Raw genomic sequence first — 15,939 nt, 5'->3', positions numbered from 1 at the left:
TGCGTGTGTGTGTGTGTGTGTGTGTGTGTGTATTTGTGTGTGTGTCTGTGTGTGAGTGTGTTTGATCTGTATTCTCAGACAAGGCTTGGTCACACTGATGATCCTCTCTCAGCACTCTGAATCAATATCTCACTGAAGGGTAAATATCCTCTCGTCTCCTATGTTTACTTCACACAGCAGACTGTGAACTAGAAAGAAAACGCATTTACAGTAGTCTTGACCCCTGGCCCCAAAAAACTTTGAACTGCCAAGAAAAGTAACGATCACCTCAGAGATCTGTCGCCTTTACAGTTCAATTTTTTAAATTGATCCAATGAGTAAAACTTGTTTTGGCAAATTATGATTAGAACATACTCATATTATATAGAGGAGGTATATAATGGAAAGGTTTACCTTGGGTATTATTGTAATTACATGATTAGATGATTAAATTACATGATAAACAAAATTGTGAACAATAATAATTATACCCCGTGTTTATTTAATCCTCTATGACCCATTTCACAGGGTTATCTTTATTTGGCTAGCTTATTTGTCTGAAAGGTACAGATTAGGAGGGATGTCATTAAAGCTTACTCAAAGGCAATTTATTTTAATTATAACAACACAAGACTTGCTTTTAAATATATTGCTAAATATACAGTATTGGTCTTTTACTGCCCCATCAAAAGTAGACAAAACTATGCACTGTAGCAACAAAATGAAGCACGCGTGCGCACACACACACATTATATTTATATTTATGTATATATATATATATATATATATATATATATATATATATATATATATATATATATATATATATATATATATATATGTGCTAATCAATATTATAATATTATATATAAATAATATATAAATGATTCTTCAGTATACAGATATTTTAAAGTCTAGTGTCAAGAACCAACACATTTTTCTGTTATTACAAACTTGGCATTTATAACCATAGCTGTTAGTAATAATAATATCTGAGATATAACTAGCTCAAAACTACAAGACGAGAATATTATGAAACTTGTTGGATGAAGATTTGCAATCATGGAATAATGAAAGCCTTTTATCAAAAACTCATAATCAAAGTCATATCTTACATAACACAGTCAAAACGATATGGGGGTTTCATATGTAGAGCTAGTGCCCTAATTCACTAATTGCATGCATAGCCTAAGGTCTCAGCCTAATTACATTTTTTTAATCAACGTTACAGTAAAATCGTGTCATGGGCCCAGCACTAAGACAAAATTAATATGAAAATTTAGAAAAAAGTTATTGAAGCCTGAACAGAGTGTCTTAATCATGATAATTAGTACTGAAAATAAAAAAAGAATCTGTGGAAGAAATGTAATTTCTTTTTATACAAAGTTCTAAATGAGGATTAAAGAAATGAAAGTCTGCCTGGATGGTTCTCTAGAATTATTAACAAGACAAATTGATCAAAGGCACATGAAACTTCATATTTGGTTCCATCTGTCTTCAATCAAGCATGCTCGTGCAAACAGTTCATAAAACACATATTATACTGAGACCATGCTGTGTGTTTCCATGTATTTTTGATCAGTTTGTCTTTTTAATTATTCTAAAGAGATAGTTTGGCTCACTTTAATTCCTTTAATCTTCATTTAGAACACAGATTTAAAAGAAATTTCATTTTGTGCACAGCGTTTTTGCGTTTTTATTTTTTATAATAAGTAACATAATTAAGACACCATACCTCACAATGAATATAATTTATACATCATGTATGGATTGTGCACATAGTCTAGAATTTCTTCTATGTAAATCTGTCTTGCTCCCATTACCTCTGGTCATCTGCAAGTCAGATCTTTCTTCTCTGGAGACCTTGGTCAGATCTCGTGGGACCATCCTCTGATTGTAATGCACTGGCAGGATTAAAATTCCAGAGGCAAAATCCTGAGACAGAACGGATCCATTTGAGCCTGCAGCCTGCTCTATACTGCTTGCAAACTCACACAAAAAGAACAAAAACCATATGATAAATGTACAATTTTATTTTATATTATGATAAGTTACAATGCTGAATAAATAACCAGCAGGTTATTAAAAAGGCAGGACTGTAGTAGCATTCATAATATGTAAATATTTGGCAAAACACATACCTGCATTGGTGTTGGGTGTTAATGTTTAAATCTTCACTCTAAAACTCAGGGTTTGTGATCAAATTAAATATGCACGAAAAGCCTTGATATAAAGGCCCAATGTTAAATTTAGACAAACAGCTTAAATGTTATATCAGATACCACAAACATAAATAAGATTAAATAGATAAATGAGTAAGTCAAGAGAATAAATAAGCAGTCAAGTGAGAGAAAAACAGACTCTATTCTGCATTATATCAAGTCAGCCAAAAATATCTATCATACTGCTTTCTCTGTATTTAAAACTCTTGATGATGTACATTGTTTAGCTCACAGATTTGTAGAATAATCGTCACTGTGTTTTACACAAAAAGGTGAGGTGGAAGAGATGCCTATGGGAACCTGTTTATTTTTACTACATAAATTGCCTCCATACAGTATATCACCTCTGTGTTATAGTGAAAGGTCAGTAATTCCTATAATACCCCATGCAGAACCTAATGCTCTGTGTGGCTTGATAAGTTTTATTCTGATCTGGGAGAAGTCTGGTCTGGTTTTCAGAGTGGAGCCTGAAGACCTCCAGAAGTCTCCATGATGTTTTTTTTTAGTTTGGTTACAGTGATGGAAATCACAACCCACTATTATCAAAACTGTTATATTTAGTCCTGAGTTCTAGTTACGACCCTGTTTGTCTGGTCATTTTATTTGAATACCTCAGTAATATCTCAGTAACAATAACTAGTAGGCACAATCTTGGGCCTAATGTGTTCTCTCAATGGAAAAGACAGGAACAAAAAGCTATCTTCCTTCAATAAAAATATTATTGCATGCATTTAAATAATGTTCATGACATAATTATGTGATTAAGGGAACTGTGGAATATATTCTAAAGTAAAATGTGTACATACATACAAAATGTTTAATATTTAATAAAAAAAAATCCGTATGTGTTTGTAGCTCATTGGAAATGAAAGAGCACTCCATGTGATGTTCATGCTATTTTCAAACAGTATTAACCTGGACATTAAAAGTCCCAGATGACCATATTCACCGTTACGTTGCAGTTTATTTAATAGTACATCGAATCAGACATTTATTCATGTTCACATTTCTGTGTTTTAATCATAATAACTCCATATTATGAGAGACAACCGCGTAAAAAATGACTACCCGGCTAGAAGTATCCATGTGCAATGATCTGAAACTCTTTGCTGCCATCTGCTGGTAATAACGTTTATTGCAAATAAAACCTGATTCTGGAGGTGTTGGGCCTTTCCTACCTTTCCAAACCAGCCTGGTTTGAGTATTTCAGAGCTTCTGTTGTCAAATTTTCATGCACTAGAGTTTTCACAGAGAGATCTGAAAAACAAAAAAACACCTGGTGTGTGGAGAATTTACAGACTGAAACACCTTGTTAATATATGATGAGATTGTTTTTCTTAGTCTTCAGTTGTCCAGTTTTGCTGCGTCTGTGCACCTGATAGATTCTTTTTCTTGGCTGACAGAAGAGGAACATGATGTGGTCTTTCGTTGTTTGGTCCCATCAAGGTTTCTATCACAACCTCCTATCCTGTCACAACAAATCTCATGGTTTGATTTATTGTGAATGCTGAGATGCTTTTCTGCTTACCACAGTTGTAATGAGTGATTATTTGATTTACTATACACTTCCTGTCTGCTCAGATCAGTCTGGCTATTTTCCTCTGATCTCTCTTATTAAGAAGCTGTTTCCACACACAGCACTGATTCTCACTCACTATTTTTTGTTTTCTCACCATTCTGTGTAAACTTTAGAGTTGTGTGTGAAAGATCAGCAGTTTCTAATATATTAAAACCAGCCTATTTGGTATGAACATCCACAAATATTCTTTTTGCATTGTGCCCTTGCCACATAATTGGCCAGTTTGGCAGATAACATTACGAATGTGCAGGTGTACAGGAAGGTGAGTGTACAATTTTGTGACAACTTACAAAAAACAAACATCAGATGTTGTTTCGTGAGAATGTCATAAATCGGAAACATAGCTTAGTCATTTGTATCACCTGTAATTTTTTCTTTCCAGAAACAGGACTCATGACAGACCTTGTCATTGTCAATATGTTAAGTAAAATTGTCTATTTTTAAATCTAACTAAAGTCTATCTGGAGGACTGGCTTTTCACCCTAACAACTCGAGGACAATCAAATAAGCCAGCTGTAAATCATTAGCCCCGCAGGTGATTACTACTTGGGTGATCTGGGAACATTACCTTACGCTCCAACAGTGTCACCCTTTCTGAAAAGATCAGTATATATATTATACACTGATATACTGTATATACTATATACCTATATTATAGGCAATTATATATTGTATATATACTATATACCTATATTATAGGCCCGGTTTCCATGAAGAAGAAGAAGAAGAAGAAGAAGAAGAAGAAGAAGAAGAAGGAGAAGAAGAAGAAGAAGAAGAAGAAGAAGAAGAAGCAGTAGGACAGAAATTAGAAAATATGTAATAATATTATTCAGTAGCATTTTAAACATCAGTCCCATAACTGGAGGTAAAATTTAGTCATAGCATTAAAACATTTGCTGCATCATTGTCATTCTTCCACTGATGAAATCTTCAGCCAAATCTCCTGTGTTTTTTTAGGACAGTTAATCTTAAACTTAAAAAAGTCAAACTTAAAAAAGTTTGTAATTCTCAAACCAGCCAATTTGGCATCAACAAACATGATACGGTTAAAGGATTCTGATAACTTTTTTCCAATTCTGATGTTTGATGTAAACATTAACTGAAGTTCTTGACCTGATTTCATACACATTGCTGCTGCCACATGATTGACTAATAATTTCATAAAAGAGCACGTCCACAGGTGATTGCCGAGTGTACGTATGTATATAGTCTCATAAAACAGACTATATATAAAGTAGACTATTGCAATGGATATTATAGATAGAAAACCTCAATTTTGCCAATTTTTTAATAAAAGAATTTTCTTTAACAGATCCTTCAGTCAGCCAGTATCTCAAAACAGGACTTTGATCACATTTAGAATTATTTGGGTAAAATGACTTTAGGTAACATGACATGTAAAGTCTTTTTTCTTGAGCATTCTCTGAAATAGAGCAGGTGTTTGTTTGTGCAGTGCCAATTCTTCACCTGGACATTTCCCACTGTCACCTCAGATAACACAAACACATATATAGGGAGCTGAGGAATATCTCAAGTTGCTGTCATCATTAAAGTACGTATTTGTAAAATTTGGATGCTGAACAAAAAGATAGGATTTTATTTGTATTCTGCTGAAGTATGTTTTTTGTTTTATGATTATAGATGTGGCTTTTATGGATTGGAGGGCTTTTAAACTGCCTTGTAGGGGCTGTACATGGTAAGAATTAGACCAATTTAATTGCCTGCCAGTTAAGAATTTCCACATTGCTGCAAAATGAAAATGTATTAATCTTCTGCACAATAAATCTTTAATTTTCATGTAAATAAATTAAATGTGAGGTGCGGAGGTATGCTACGACAAGCTTGGCTGCTTTTCTGATGAGAATCCATGGAGTGGCACTATTGAAAGGCCCATCGCACTCCTACCATGGAGTCCCGAGAAGATCAATGCCCGCTTTATACTTTTCACAAGGCAGAACCCTAATTCCTTCCAGGTAAGTCTGAACTTCTATGCAAATAAGCTCTCTGCCTTTCTGTATACCATTTAAAGTTTATGTTGGGGTGAAAGGTACAAATTGTATTTCGTGCATAAGTACAAATATGTTGTGATGTCTAGAGCTCAGTAACAGTCTGTTCTGTGTTGAAGTGGGTGTGTTAATGCAGGGAAAACATTAACATTTGCAGGGCAGAGACTACTCAAGAACCAGATTTGAGAACCTGTGGTCTAAAATATAAAGTCATTGATATATATCCTTTATGTTTGAATACTAAAAATGAGTTTCATAATGATAGGTAGCCTCACTATAAGATAATTAAAGGAGTAGCAAAAGCATACTCCTCTCAAGATCATAAAAACATTTGGTTGATTTTTTTCCAAGGAAATCAGTACAAACGCAGACATCATCGCAGCATCTAAATATCAAGCAACCAGAAAGACTCGTTTTATAACCCACGGATTTGTCGACAAAGGAGATGAGAATTGGCTTTTTGACATGTGTAAGGTAAAACCAAAGCAGTTGCTACTGTGTTAAAGTCTGAGGTATTTTTTTTCTAGTGTATACTTATAGCAATTTTAGCAACACTTTTTTTGTTTATTTGTAATGCTTTCATCATTTTTACCTCCATATATAACACCCTTCTCTTAGCTTTTGCTGAGCATCGAGGATATAAACTGTATTTGTGTGGACTGGAAATCTGGATCAAGATCGCTGTACACACAGGCAGCAAATAACATTCGAGTCATCGGAGCTCAGATAGCTTATATGATATCCATCTTTAAGGTAAGTTTGTTAAAAATAACCTCCAAATGCTTTATGTATTAAATTTAATATTTTTTATTAAATATTTGGCATGTTTTTTGCCTTTTTTTAACATCTTGTTTTTCTTGAATATTGTGTTCCGTCTTATTTTATTTATATACTTGTAGCATCCTGACTTTTGTTATATGTTGAGCTTTAGCACTTTGGTTAACCTTTATTTTGTAATACCTTTATTTAATGATTTATTTTAAATATCAGTTATACATATACTGATTCGTCTACAGGAAAATTTCCAGCAGGATCCTGAAAGTGTGCATATTATTGGGCACAGCCTTGGTGCACACTTAGCTGCAGAGGCTGGTCGAAGGACACCAAGGCTGGGAAGAATTACAGGTATTACATGACCACTGGGCACTGATACATAAATAATAAGGTTTTGTTTGTTATAATATCTACAGAATGTGTAAATACAGACAAGAAGAGACACTGTAGGGATAAGAAAGTTTGTAATGTTTCCAAAAAACTTGTTACACACAAGTTATTTTACAAGTTATTTTAAGGTTTGGACCCAGCTGAACCTTATTTCCAGGGCTGTCCTACTCTGGTAAGACTGGACTCCAGCGATGCCCTGTTTGTTGATGTCATTCATACAGATGCTCTTCCCGTGATCCCCTATCTTGGTGAGATTTTAAACAAGATTCTCAATCTCTTCACTTACTGCTTATAACAGATTAGTTCACGGTTTAAAGTCTGGTTTAAATGCCTTAGATTTAAGAAAGATATGCTAAAGTACATTTTAGTAATCTTGAGTAAAAGGCTATAAACCAACCACTAATAATATAACATCACATTTTGCTGTACATTTGACTAGCTGTTATAACGATAATTATGATTTTAATTTGTCGTGTTTATCTTCCTTTATTTTACCTTTTTTATTTTAAGCTTTGTACATATTTACTTCATTTAGTTCTGTTTCTTTCTTTCTTTCTTCTTAGTCATCAGAGGACATTGATAAAACTGTGCAGTGATTATTATTGATATAGCAGTATGCATAATATCTTCATTTTAAAGATCAGTATATACATACTGCATTCATATTGATATTTATTCCATTTTAATTTTTCTTTTAGGATTTGGTATGTCTCAAGCAGTTGGACACCTTGACTTCTATCCAAATGGAGGGGAAAGCATGCCTGGTTGTGAAAAGAATGTAATCTCACAAATTGTGGACATTGATGGCATTTGGGAAGGTGAGGCACAATATTAATAATGTCCCATGATTTTAATATGGATAATCAACTTGATCACCATGTATAATTGTAATTATTCACGTAAATATTATTAGTAAGGGTGTTTTTTTATCCTTTGTAAGGTACCCGTGACTTTGTTGCCTGCAATCACCTGAGATCCTACAAGTACTACAGTGACAGCATCCTAAATCCTGCAGGCTTTTTAGGATACCCCTGCTCTAACCAAGAGATGTTTGAATCTGTAAGTACGCAGTCTGAAGATCATTTAAAGCAATAAAGCATTATTATAAACTTATAGGATAATCCCGATTTAAATAGGAAAAGTGGTCCTGCAGCTAATGTCTGTATTTGTGACTGAAAGGTTGTGCATGTGAATCCCAGGGCTGCCAATGTTGGACTTAAGCTGCTTAGCCTTGTTAATCTAAGAAACATCTGTAAATATTACTCAAATTTTCGTAAGACTGTCTGGACATCACAGGCTTTAGAGTTTGTTAAAGTGTTAGTGAAATGGTGAGCCTGTTACCACACATGCCAGTCATATGCTGGTGAACTGTTTCTTATCTATTTAGAAGATGATTTGGGCAGAGCCGCCATTGATGGACTCTGTTTCTGCAGCTGTCCTCGCTAATAGCACTTTATCCAAGGTTGGGAAAAGCAAAACATTCCAGCAGACACAGAACTGGATCTCATGTGACTGTGTCTCCTGAAGGACTGCTGGTTGCTCTCTTTGTAAACTGTAGCTATAACGTTGCTTGTTCCCACACTGAAAATCCGTTCTGATTTATGGAGTGGCAATCTCAGACACATGAAAGATGAGGATGGATAAAAAAAAGAGAGCAATGTGTTATATTTTTACAGTGGATTAGAGAAAGTTGAATCTGCTGAGGAATGAATCTGTAAATCATTTCTGAGTCATTTCCTTTATTATTTAAGAGACACTATGCTTTTTCAAGGAGCATTTTATTCTTGAAGATAAATGGGTTGTGCTACATTTATCTTTTAGGGTCATTGCTTTCCATGTTCCTCCAGTTCATGTCCTTTCATGGGTCACCATTCTGACAAATTTAATGTAACCCAAGGAGTGGATAAGATGAAGTTTTATCTGAACACAGGCGATGCCCGGCCCTTCTCACGTACGTATTTGCGCAATCCACCTACACTGTATATCTGCGCACATGTGTAATTAAATGTTTGACTCATCAACTGTGATCAACATGTCATGATTATCAACTGCAGAAATTTGGGAGGTTTTTAGCCGACTGACAGGTCAATTTTTACATTAAGTTTACGTTGTCTATGTATTTTGAAATATGAAATCTAATACCCTAGTGCTAAATTGAACTTATGATACAAATTTGCATTGTATTTCCTTATTAAATTCTTTATATTTAGAGTTTGACTTTATTTCAACTTATTTATTTATTTATTTATTTATTTATTTATACATGGACAGTCATAAAAATCATTTCACTACATGTCGTACTGTGTATGATTGTGTATGTGGCAAACAAAATCTGAATTTGAAAACAAAGAACTTGCATGCTGGTAAGTTTTCACAAAAGCAATTATATTTGCTTTTAGTATATTCAATATATTTTAGAACTTCAATTATATTTACTATTAGATGGCAGACATGGTGAACTTATGTCAACTTTACTTTTAAAACCATAATATACAAAGCAAACAGACAATTACTTTGCTATTAAATCACTCTATATTGGCTGTAACTAGTAATCCCTGTAGGACTGCATTTCAAGAACAATACTTGGCAGATGTCTGTTGACAGTAAAATTATTTTTTTTAATTTTTTTATTAGGTTTTCGCTATAGGGTGACAGTCACTATTGATGGCTCTCGAAGCAACTTAGGATACTTCAAGGTGGCTTTATATGGTGTTAATGGAAATACTCGCCAGTATCAGATTTACAAGTATGCATCATATGTCCTGCAACATGCTTTACTATGATTTATATGTAAAACAAATGCTAACATTTACAGAACTTACATATAAACCGCAGTATTTAATCTTTGAGCTAATTTTGAGAAATAATGGATGAAGACAGCTATGTCTTATTTGTTACAGAGGCACGTTGTCACCTGGTCGTACCTATGAGCTCCTCATAGATGTTGAAAAGGAAGTTGATGAGTTGACATTTGTAAAGTTTATATGGAACAACAAAGTATTAAACCCTTTGCTGCCCAAGTTTGGTGCCACTAACATAGTAGTGCAGAGAGGACGGGACCGGAAAATGTGAGTCATTTAATATATTCCTATGAAGTTAACCAGCACAAGACTGTGGTTTACAGTAAAGCAATAAAAAGAATGTAACTTATGATACATGATGGATAACAATAAATAAGTAAACAAACAAACAAACAAACAAATAAATAAATAAATAGAGGGGCCCAAGCACAATAAAAGCCTAGCACAATAATTTATTTGAGGAAAGCTCTCAAACCCTGTAAAATCCAGCAGATTACAGAATCAGTACATTAAGTTCTGAGGACAATCAATCAAAACAATACAGAATTCTCATATCTGTGTTTCTCTGTTACAGGTTCAAGTTCTGTGGAAAAGATTTGGTGCGAGAGAATGTTCTTCAGACCCTGTCGCCCTGCCAGTGATGTAAATTCAGATAATCACAATTTTTAGATATAACATCTCAATAAAGCATTATCTCATTATGGCATTGTATTTCTTTGTTGTTCATTTTAATTAAGTAAAGATTATACACAAAGAAGAGGGAATAGTGGGGCAGTTTGCAGGTAAATCACAGTTTGTAAAAGTTACTGTCTGTAATCCAGGTTTTCAACAGGTTCTCCAGTTTCCTCCCACATGTGCAGGTGACTAAATTGCCTTTAGGCATATTTGAGTGTGTAAATGTCTCTGAATGGTGGGTTGCTGCAGTATGGTGTCTCATTCCACTCATTGGTACCCTACTCATTTCTTCCCTGCTACATTTGGAAGACCCCCTTATCCAGAGCAACTTGCATTTACCTAACTTATACAGCTGAGCAGCTGAGTCAGTCAACTTACTAGTCAAGTTAAGTCAAGAAGCTTTTATTGTCATTTCAACCATATATAACTGACGCAGTACACAGTGAAATAAGACTTTTCTCCACAACCATGGTGCTACATAAAACAAAGACAGAGCTAAGGACTTAGTAAGTAGTCCTAGCCACATCAAGTGCATCTGTGCAACCTGGTACAAACAATGCAGGACAAAATACAAGACAATACACAAAAGACAATACACAAAAACAGCCCCGACCAGTGTAAATACTGCATGTTCAAACAATATTATGTGTGTGGAAACACTGGAGTGAACATATTAGTATTATAGCAGCAGTTACATGAGGTATTGTAAAGTATTGTGCAAAACAGCAATCGACTGAAATGTGAGACAGCATGTGCAAAGAGCAGAAACAAGGTCTATTACTATTACTATTGATTACTATCAATACTAGTCAACAATGATGCAAGATCAGAAGCTGTCTAGCCCACTTTCTCAGCATTCTGAGTATCCCCATCTTTTTTGCAGTTCCACAATTACAATTTATATCATATCATTTATCATATCATCATGTGGTTTACATTCACAAATACTGTACAACCATTAAATTTGGTAAATTTGGTAATAAGATCCAAATTCAGCCTCAGCAAAGCAATTCATGCTGAGATTTAATAAATGTAGCATCAATACACTGGCAATATACAGTGTATCAGTGTGGAAATGGTTAGAAGCATAAATAAATCTCTGAGACTGCAATTCGTGTGGCTAAATGTATGATACAAATTTGTTTATTTATTTATTTTGGTCATTTTAGTGTAATAAGGATTCTAGATAAAGTCAAAAAGCTTATTTGGTGGTTTTCCTAAATTGGAGTTAGGATCTACACCAATTTATGTAAGAAAAGGCAGGAATAATTATGTGTGCAATGGGTAGCATTGCTGTCCCTCTTGTGTTTGCATGAAGGTTGCATGTTGTGTCCAGGTTTATTTCATCTCATTGTGTCCTGCACATTATTTACAGCTACGATCACAAACAAACCTATGTGATTTGAAAGAACAGTGGAGACTGAAATGATTGCACAAGACACAATATTGCACAGGACAGAGTTGTACTGTATACTAACAGGGTTGATTTCACGGCTGATTGATTTCGATGGACCGCCGTGTAAACAAGCGGCACGCACTTATTTCCAGGGATTTCAGTACAGTACAGCGTAACAAATATTGCGTCATCAGGTAGGCGTGGCCTATTTGATAATCTAACCCTAACCATAACCGTAGTTTTTGGTTCTTTATTTGTTTTCTAAAATAAATCAACCTGTATGACTGTTTTGTCCTTCGTAGTATGGTGGGATTTTTTTTTTTGAAAGAAGGCGTTTTTTCCAAGACCTCCGGAAACACGCCCACTTTACGTCGTGGTAACGAAACCCCTGGAATTTAATGCCTGTCGTAAACAAGCACTTTGAGTAGAGCGCGGTTCGTTTTGTCTCACTAGACTTTCCGTAGTCCTCGCTGTTGTCACGTGGTGCAAACAACACATTCTGCCGCCAAAACGGTCTCTTGTAAGACGTGTAATAATACGAAGTGGCTTTATAGCAAGAAAAAGCTGAAACCCAAACAGATTATTTGCTTGTTATTTAGTGGGTAAACTTAGCAAAGAGGTGCTTAATAATGTTTTGTGAAAAGGCGGTTGAACTTATAAGAGAACTTCACCGGATGAATGACGGCCAGTTACCTGCTTTTAACGTATGTATCAGTGTCACAGGTCACATTATAGCTGTTATTATCTAACATCATCACTGTCCTCATACTGACTAGTCACATACTAATACAGCCAGATGTGTAACTTATACCCTGTTTTATGGTGTGTCCTTTAGCATATTATTATATTTCAACATCTAATGTATACTAACAATGTGATGCAGAACTGGATTAAATGCTCATCATCACTGCCAGACATTTCTAACTATGTCTCATCATGTGTAACAGCACTGAGCTTGTAACTCTGTAGTTCAGTTCTAATTTATTTGTATAGCACTTTTTACAATTGACATTGTCTCAAAGCAGCTTTACAGAACATAAACATAGAGCAAAAAGTTATTATAAAGAATAATATAAAGATTAATATGATACAAAACTCAAGATTAATATTAGATATATTTAAGTGTGTTTGTATTTATCCCCAATGAGCAAGTCTGAGGTGACTCGGGTGACTGTGGGGAGGAAAAACTCCCTTGAATGGTGAAGGAAGAAACCTTGAGAGGAACCAGACTCAAAGGGGAACCTCATCCTCATATGTCTGACACTGTAGGGTGTGATTATAAATATACAGTCTGACAAATGTTGTGTTGATGAGGAGATTGTTGTCTCACATGGAGTTGGCATCTATTCTTTAGTATAGCAGAGTCCAACTGGTGCTGGAACTCTAGAATTTCTAAATATCTAGATGCTGTAGAGTCACTGGGTGAAGAGAGATTACTAAACCATCAACATCCAGGAATGTGATCTGTCTTCAGTGGAAAGTAGCGACTACATGTTCACAAAGTCGTCACGTGTTAAATTACATTTAATGAATCGTCGTGATCATTGGCAGTGTGAGATTTCTAGATTAAATTTAGATATAGAATAGACTTTTTATATAATGAAAGCTTTGGTTATGATTCCACAAACTGATTATGTAGGTATAAAATGGAGGCAAACTTTTTTTTTGTCCTCTACCATATTAAGTAAATAATGTCAGTAGTAAGGCTCAAGTGGCATAACTTTAAATCATTGCCCTGTCATCCATCCAGAGGTCACGAGTCTAAATCCTGGTGATGTCGCAGCCATCTGTGGCCGGGAGTCCGGAAAAATAAAATGGCAATTCTCTCAGGGATACAGTGGTACCATACTCTCTCTCTCAAGAGTGAAGTCAGTTATGCTGACAATCGCCTGTCATAGATGTCTATACATATTTTTTTCACACACAAAATTAATCAGTGAATGTTTAGCAGCGATCAGTGATGGTTGTTGGGAACATAGGTCTTGCTCATGAAACTGAGTCAGGCTTTACACACTTGATTCAGGTTGAACAAACATCTCTTGACTTCTGTAACCAGCTCTAATATGCAGCTGTGATGTCATCTGCAGAGCTATATCGAGTTTTGGACAGTAAAAAAGTCACAAAGTTAACAACACTGAATGTGTTTGTCTATATAACTGTCCCATTATGGGTGCCATGTTAAAAAAATGTGCCATAAGCTTGTCTCAGTGCAAATTTTTTCTCTACAGGAAGATGGCATTCGACAAGTGCTTGAAGAAATGAAAGCTTTATATGAACAAAACCAAAGTGATGTGTAAGATTTTAAACAGTACATATCTCTCATATCTCAGTACAAAAGTTTCTCACTATCTGAAATAGCACCCCAGTATTGCTTCATAAATGACAGAATTTTTTATTTTATTTTTTTAAGCAATGAAGCCAAGACTGAGGGCAAAACTGAGCTAATACCAACCATCAAGTTTCGTCACTGCTGCCTGCTGCGGAACCAGCGCTGTATTGCAGCCTACCTGTAAGTCATTTACTTTAAAGCCTGTATCTCCAAACTCGTTGATTAAGACGGGATTTCATCTTACCCATCTAGCACTTTGGCAGACACCCTTATCCAGAATGACTTACCATTTGATTTCTCTCCTTTCTTTGACAGATATGACCGTCTTCTTCGAATCCGTGCTCTCAGGTGGGAGTACGGAAGTGTGTTGCCCACAACAATTCGGTTCCACATGTGTGCAGAGGAGGTATATTAATAAAATGTTCTTCAACTTAAACATGATTTAGACATAGGATGTTGAAGTACAGTAATGTTCTCATTGTGGTTATGTTAGTAAGCTCAAATGCATATGTTCAGACCAGTTATGGCCAGTGACAGGCAATACAATGGAAGTATTTTCCAGATTTTCCTAACTAACTGCACACAGTATTTACAATTGTATTTTATATTCGTAGACTCAAGCTGTGATATAGTTTAATTGAAAATGTAAATCATTTGCAATTACATGTCTTATAATGTTTGACTGTCTTATTGAAATAGCAATAAGTACCCTGTTCGCTGTGTCACTTCCTCTGTGTGGTATGTGGAGACCAAAATTCAAATGGAATCACAATCTCCTTGTTTTTCTGATGTCTTGCACAGAAAACTGTCGTTAAAAAATACTTACATACAACACAGTGGCCATATCCAAGTCATCAATAATAGACATTGCTTTAAAGTGACGCTTGTGAGCAGGGATGTCCCATCGGCCATCACCTCATTGTTGCATTTCTACCTCAAATCCTAAGAGGCAGGAATGAAAACACAAGCTAGAAATACAAGAAGAGATGAGGAGGCACAGTTAAAGCAATAAGGTCACCCCAGGTTGAGTCCTGATTTTCCTATTTTGAACTTCAGCTAGTTGCTTTTTCAATCATCTGTTTAGTTGGAGTGGTTTAATCAGTACAAGAAGTCACTGGCCACTTATATGAGGTCACTTGGAGGAGAGGAGGGTTTAGACATAACACAAGACATGAAACCCCCTAAGAGCCTGTATATTGAGGTGAGTCATGGTTATTATAAATAGACCTTTAAAGTAGATCGTTTCTTAATACATTAGTGCACACATACTGTTCCACATTTCTCCTCTTCACCGTCACTTTTCAGGTGCGCTGCCTGAAAGATCATGGGGAGTTCGAAATCGATGATGGAACAGTTATTCTCTTGAAGAAGAATAGCCAGGTAAGACCATCAGTTCCTAAATCTGTTCCTTCATATACTTTAAAGTCAGATTACGTGTTGCGTATTGCATTTACACAGAGCTCGTTTGCCTTCACAGCATTTTTTGCCTCGATGGAAGTGTGAGCAGCTGATTCGGCAGGGAGTTCTGGAGCACGTCATTTCTTAATGTGACCCCTATATAGCTGGTTATGACAGTTACTCACTGTAAAGTAACATTTGTGTCTGTTAATTGTATGTATTAGAATAATTCAAAGAATTCATCAAATCAGTGTCCAGGTGTTTTGCTATGTGAAATATTTACTATCAAACTATCAAGTGATGTGTGCAACATCGCAATCACACTGCCAGCATGTCTTAATCAGATCCCTTTTTCCCCATTTTTAAATAAATGTAATACAGTAATATTTT

The 15,939-nt window shown here is 35.3% G+C and overlaps 2 protein-coding genes across 2 annotated transcripts; both read left to right on the top strand.

Annotated features, from left to right (window-relative positions):
- The first annotated feature begins 5,421 nt into the window (after window positions 1-5,421).
- On the top strand, window positions 5,422-10,452 carry LOC132847275 (pancreatic triacylglycerol lipase-like). Its single transcript, XM_060872425.1, has 12 exons — window positions 5,422-5,476; window positions 5,599-5,753; window positions 6,138-6,260; window positions 6,405-6,539; window positions 6,803-6,911; window positions 7,079-7,198; window positions 7,649-7,768; window positions 7,891-8,009; window positions 8,772-8,901; window positions 9,585-9,696; window positions 9,851-10,018; window positions 10,326-10,452. The coding sequence occupies exons 1-12, from the start codon at window positions 5,422-5,424 to the stop codon at window positions 10,390-10,392; spliced, it is 1,413 nt and encodes a 470-aa protein (XP_060728408.1). The 3' UTR covers window positions 10,393-10,452.
- Window positions 10,453-12,294: 1,842 nt separating this feature from the next.
- Window positions 12,295-15,933, top strand: gins1 (GINS complex subunit 1 (Psf1 homolog)). The gene is made up of 7 exons (XM_060872424.1): window positions 12,295-12,526; window positions 14,051-14,115; window positions 14,233-14,331; window positions 14,467-14,557; window positions 15,236-15,352; window positions 15,457-15,531; window positions 15,629-15,933. Exons 1-7 carry the CDS (start codon window positions 12,452-12,454, stop codon window positions 15,695-15,697), a joined length of 591 nt encoding a protein of 196 aa, XP_060728407.1. The 5' UTR covers window positions 12,295-12,451; the 3' UTR covers window positions 15,698-15,933.
- Window positions 15,934-15,939: the final 6 nt, after the last annotated feature.

Source organism: Tachysurus vachellii, chromosome 6, assembly GCF_030014155.1.
Source record: "Tachysurus vachellii isolate PV-2020 chromosome 6, HZAU_Pvac_v1, whole genome shotgun sequence".
Lineage (NCBI taxonomy): Eukaryota > Metazoa > Chordata > Actinopteri > Siluriformes > Bagridae > Tachysurus > Tachysurus vachellii.
This window is presented reverse-complemented; position numbering and strand designations above follow the sequence as displayed.